The sequence below is a fragment of the Panicum hallii genome, chromosome 7 (genome assembly GCF_002211085.1).
Source record: "Panicum hallii strain FIL2 chromosome 7, PHallii_v3.1, whole genome shotgun sequence".
Taxonomy (NCBI): domain Eukaryota; kingdom Viridiplantae; phylum Streptophyta; class Magnoliopsida; order Poales; family Poaceae; genus Panicum; species Panicum hallii.
The window spans coordinates 4,760,267-4,766,199 of NC_038048.1; the positions used below are offsets into that span (position 1 = coordinate 4,760,267).

The 5,933-nt window shown below is 44.7% G+C and overlaps 1 protein-coding gene across 2 annotated transcripts; it reads right to left on the reverse strand.

Moving 5' to 3' along the window:
- Positions 1 to 892: 892 nt before the first annotated feature.
- LOC112898803 lies at positions 893 to 2,624 on the reverse strand. 2 transcript variants are annotated; one of them, XM_025967100.1, is made up of 5 exons: positions 2,192 to 2,613; positions 1,911 to 2,099; positions 1,611 to 1,683; positions 1,444 to 1,515; positions 893 to 1,163 (listed from the first exon to the last, which is right to left on the reverse strand). In XM_025967100.1, exons 1-5 carry the CDS (start codon positions 2,501 to 2,503, stop codon positions 1,108 to 1,110), a joined length of 702 nt encoding a protein of 233 aa, XP_025822885.1. In that variant the 5' UTR covers positions 2,504 to 2,613; the 3' UTR covers positions 893 to 1,107. The 2 variants fall into 2 exon arrangements, with proteins under 2 accessions (XP_025822885.1, XP_025822886.1); XM_025967101.1 differs by lacking the exon at positions 893 to 1,163 and adding an exon at positions 1,293 to 1,327 and having other exon boundaries at positions 2,192 to 2,624.
- Positions 2,625 to 5,933: the final 3,309 nt, after the last annotated feature.

Sequence of the window (5,933 nt, forward strand, 5' to 3'; positions counted from 1 at the left end):
GAAAGCTATGATAAAAATATGATGAGGTTTCGTGGAAGTTAAAATATACGATACTTATAAATTGAAAGTTCTTCAAAGAGATATATGATTTCATGTGACACCTGATTAAGTGTTAAGCATCGTAGATGTCAAACTTTCACGAAATCTTATACAAATTTTATCACAATGTCCTCACATGATAACATGACATCTCGACAAGTTTCATAATTTTCCGACCAAATTTATCTTTTATACAATTTAAACACGACTTGAACATAATTTAGTCGCCATGTTTTGTGAATAGTAGGTTAGAAATTTATGGTCCTTTCTTCGTTAAGGTCTCAAAGCATGCTCATTAACATGAATAACAATTTTTCACACATTTTTTCCACTATTAAAATGACCACGCAGTTCAAATTTGAAATATTCGAGAAATTCACTACAATGAAATAAATTATCGAAATATAGCAAACACTTGGATAAAAGAACCTAAATTACATATCTTGTTCAGGATACTGTAGGAAGACAATACAAAAATTTTTAGAGAAATTAAAGAAAAAAAATTTGATTATTTTGCCGAGTGTCTAGCAGTGGCACTCGGCACAGGCTCTCTTTGCCGAGTGTCTTCGACCAGACACTCGGCAAACAATCACGGCGTGACCTACCGTTATTTCCTGGTGCATGTTTGCCGAGTGTAATCCTTTGCCGAGTGCCAGGCACTCGGCAAAACGTTCTTTGCCGAGTGTTTTCCTTTACTGAGTGCCCGACTCTCGGTAAAGGATGAATTCACCGTGTGTTTGTCTTTGCCGAGTGCGGCACTCGGCAAACAGTATCTTTGCCGAGTGCCCGATATTTTGCACTCGGCAAATTATGTGGCACTCGGCAAAGGGCTGGTTTCCGGTAGTGAGTACAATATGGATCCAGCACACTTACACGTGCTCGGAAACATATGGCATGTAGATCACATGTACTGGTGTTCGTAAGCTTCAGTTCAACACACCCAGATTCTATTACACGGCTATGATTTACAAGACGGATCAGCATTCAGCAGTCTGATTGATCATATGTACAAGGCGAGCAACATCCGGCGATCCACCAGTGGTGAAAACAAGTCAAGAAGGGATCTGATCATGCTCGGTTGTTGGCCTCCAAAGCCTGGAACACGTCCGTTCGGGTGATAATTCCTGATTCCATCAGCAAGGCAGCAATGTACAAGTTGTCATGATGATGGAAGTCTTAAGGGAGATTAAGCACTGCATCACATGTACTGTCACAAACTTACGGTAGCTAAAACTGGGGGAAATGACATGGTTCAGTAATGGTACCGATCATCGGCACTGATTATTGGCTGTGTGAGATTCAGTGTGGATGGTTTCAAATTTTTTCCAGTAGAATACGTATCGGATTCAGATGTCGGCTTTATCACCATAATCTGGAAGAGAAATGCGATTTAGAAAATCTTACCAATCACTATCTGCTGTTCATTCACGACCGGTAGCCTGTGGACCTTCTCCTTGAGCATCAGAGCAGCAGCTTCTGCTCAAATAACCAGCAGCCGGTTAGCAAAAAATTGTCACAAGGATTCATGTGTCCCTATCGTCTATAGTTAGAAGGGACTAACTAAAGGTTACCCAAGACAGTCTTCTCAAGTGTCAGAGTTATAGCAGGGGACGACATCACTTCACCAACAGTAGTTGACTCTATCTGCATCAGAAGAACCTCCCAAATTAGGCAACAGGACATGATGCTGGTGAACGCAATTACCTAAAAGGTGTTCCTATCTTCTTCTCTTTTTTTAAAAAAAAATTAAAGTTGTTCCCATCTAGCAAACGGTAGGGTTCTCCATTGACATCTATCAAGGATTTGATCATCAATGCAAGAATATCCCAATTACTAGGGAATTATTAGCAGTGAAAGAAACGAGAACTGACCCCGTTGAGCGCCTTGGCCTTGTCCTTCTTGGAGACGACCCCGACGCACCTGCTTTCCTCGTCGACCACCGGCAGGCCGGAGTACTGCTGCGCGGCGAAGAAAGCGTCGACCTCCGCAAGGCGCTGCCCCGGCGTGGCCACCTGCACGGGGCGCGACATCACGTCCACGAGCCTCGCCGTCGGGCTCATCTGCCAATTGAGCGGCCATCACATCCAATCCACGCCATCTAGGAAGAGAGAGAGAGAGGAGGAGGGAGGATGGGCCGGTGGGGAGAACGGACCTCGCCGGTGGTGGTGATCTGGGACTCGAGGTAGGCGCGGAGGTCGGCGTAGCTAAGCAGGGAGAAGTTCTCGGGCCACTCCCCGGACAGGACGCCCTCGGGGTACTCGTCGATGGCCGGGCGCAGGTCGTCCAGCGCAGAGGCCGCCACCAGCGCCGCGCCTCGCCGCGCGTGGCCGCCCGCGGCTCGCAGGACGGTTGGCACCGGCGCGCGCCGCGGCACTGCCACGGCCGCAGCCGCCGGCCGCGGTGGCGGGACGGGGACGACGGCGGCCTTGACGACGGACGCGAGCGCAGAAGGCGAGGACGCCATGGAGCGAGGATGGTGACTTGCCCGCTTGTCACTTGCTGGCGCGGCTCTGCTCGTGCTCTCGTCTGTTCTGCTGCTCAGCTCATAAGCTGAGGAGCGTGGTGGAGCACTCTGGGAGGGCGTGGGGCCCGCCTGCAGCCGGACCGGACGGGCGGCCAGGCCACACGGATCGCTCTCAGCTTAGCTCCGGTGTGGCGTGTCCTTGTCGTTTAGTGCGGTTGGTGTCTTGTGTCTCGTGAGAGGTGGTTTGTCTCGCACTTTGATGGTGCGTCACTTGAACGTTTCTATTGTTTGGCTTTTTTCTCGCTAAGATATGGAAACAAACAAACAAACAAATTGCAAATAGTTTGAAGCACAATATTTAGATAGGAATTTCTTTTAAATCAGCAAGTTCAACCCATGTTTTCTTACTAAAAGTCAAGATATCTCCTCATACTCATGTTATATAAGAGAGATATGATTACTGACTCAAAAGAAATGGAAAAGAGAGAAGTTGAGTAGTTAAGATGCGAGTTGATGGGTATACTAGTAAGAGCATCCTTGGTTGCATGTCACAACCAGCCAAGCCAACCTGTGGCGCGCCAAAGTCTGTGGCGGCAAAATCTGACGCCACACCCGTGGCAAGAATAGGCACTTAAAAGTTTTGTTTTTTCTATGGCTCACCAACGAAGCAGGTGTACAAAACCGATATGGCAGCTGTAACTATAGCTTGGCGAGCAGTAGCGTGCAAGCACGCCCTAAAACTTCATTACGCGGTTTGTCTTGCATATTGATGGTGAGTCTCATGGACGTTTCTATTGCTTGACTTTTCTCATCAAGATATTGAGACAAACCAACAACAAACGGTTTGGAGCACAATATTCAAATAGAAATTTCTTTTAAATCAGCACACTAAAAAGTTCGACCCCACATTTCCTTACTAAAAGTTTGAAGATATTTCCTCATACCTGTGTTATATCGAAGGGATATAATTGCTGCCTCGAAAAGAAATGGAAAAGAGGGAAGTGAAGTGGTTTAGATGCTGGTTGATTGAATTCAAGGGTGGGTATGCCACATAGCTAGTAAAGGCGTGCTTGTTGCATGCCACAACCAGCCAAACCAACCTGTGAGGTGCCAAATTCTGCGGCAGCAAATCTGATGCCACACACGTGGTAAGATAGGCACTCAAAAGCATTCATTTTTCTGTGGCTCATCAACCAAGTAGGTGTATAAATCGATATGGCAGCTACAACTGTGGCTTGATGAGCAGTGACGTGCAACCAAGCACGCCCTAAGATTTCATTGCGTGGTTTGTCTCGCATGTTGACGGTGTATCTCCTGGATGTTTCTATTGCTTGGCTTTTCTCATTACGATGTTGAAACAAACCAACTGCAAATGGTTTGGAGCACAACATTCAGATAGGAGTTTCTTTTAAATTAGCACCCTAAAAAGTTAAACCCACATTTTTATACTAAAAGTCCGAAGATATCTCCTCGTATGTGTGTTATATCGAAGAGACATGGTTGCAGACTCAGAAGGAAATGGAAAAGAGAGAAGTGAGTGGTTTAGATGATGGTTGATTGAATTCAAGGGTGAGTATTTGTAAGACTTCATAGAGGCATGGTATCCTTTATTGAATTCAAGGAAGAGACATGGTATCCATATTTTTAGAGTTGTAGAGGCATTCGCCTAGACATTTTCAACAAAAAGACTTCGTTAAGTGGTTTAGATATTTTTTCTTTTTTTGTGTAAGGGGCGTAGCGATATTATTCATCTGGATAATTTTCAAACGAGAAGAGTAGGGATCAACAAGTTTGACTATATGGCTTAGACTAGAAACATACCACTCCAAGACTTAAGGGCAAGTGCATTGATGTTGTTTAATAGGCAATCTCATGTAATATGACGTAACTTTAAGATGATTTAACAAATTATCCTTACAATGGTTTTGTCTTTTAAACTATCTTATACTAATAAACTCAATCCCTAATCTATGTATGGATAAAATAATATTTTGAGTTGCATGGCAACGATGTGTAATGATGATAAAATGGTCTCATAATTTTAATTATAGCTTATGAGGTGGTTGTTTCGTGAAACAACCACCTCGTTCTCTCTCCTCAACATCATCCTAAATAGTGGCACTCGTTGATTCCACACTTTCTGGGCCACGACGCTCCTAGTTTTAGGTGGGTGTTGGTGCTACGATGGTGGAATGCCATAGGGCGGGATCCGTTACGCGACCGTGCTCGAACTCCGATGCACGAAGATAGCTCGCACAACGACGCTCGAGACGTATCTCGGCGCATAGTGAATTTCAAGATAGTGTAGCAAGTGCGTTGCTTGTGGTCTTTTCAAAAAATATGTTGCTTGTGGGATGAACCGAGAAAGAAATAGCTAGGCACGCAAAGACCGTCGCACTGGAGGAGTCAAGTTCGAGGATCGCGGCTCCACCGGTTCATTGCATTTGACTGCAGCTGCTGCTACTAGCCTTGATCCTCATGCCGTGCCGCTCAATGGCTGCACGTTTCGCGTCCGTGCTGTAGAGGCAGACAGCCGAAAACGGGCATGCCACCGGCGTATTCCTGAGCAAGCAATGCCAATTTTTTGAAAGGCAGCATAGCAGTTTTATCTTCCTATATACAATCATGAATCAATTCTATCTACCAGATAATTCTTCAATTACCAATTATGTGAATCTCTTCAATCTCTAAATTAAAATAACCTTCGATATTACCACAGTACTTAAATGCAACACTGTACTGCTAAAACTGTACACTTCAAAGTATGCTCACGCTCCTAAGTATTCTTGCAAAATCCCTTGTGCAAGATCAAATAGCAATCCAATTAGGTCTAAGAATTAGTTGTACAGTTACTCGGACCTCACATTTGTTTTGATTACACTAATAGTAGTGCTTCTGCAAAACAGTACATATAAAACGTATTGCCAAATTTAGGTACACCACTTGAATCTGGATAGCCGACAGAATGATAATAATTGAACTCCTGATTATGGTTTTGCTGTAAGAAAAAAACTACTGATAGCTTAGCTCACAATATCCTCGCATATCGAAATGGATTATCTACTACTCTGCAGCTAAGCTTTTGTTGTAAATATTAGTAATGTTAATCACGATATACAACTTTAGTACATCTTTAAATCATGTATAGAAGGGTTAGAGATAAATCACAAAAGCAATAAACTGGCCCACTCCAAGGAGGGCGCGGCAAGGCCGCGCCGAGTATTCTAGTGCGAATCTGAAAGAAGTTTTAGCAGGCAGCAAATGACTCAGTCACGCGGTGCAAAAAGTGTCGAGCCCTGTACGGGCCTCAAAGACAGCAGTGCAGGCGGGCCACAGTAGGAGCAGGCAGCTACACTTCGGCCCACAGTTTTGCCTGGGCCAAAATGAATGCAAGCGTGCACATGGCCAAGGCCGAAAGATATCAGCAGGA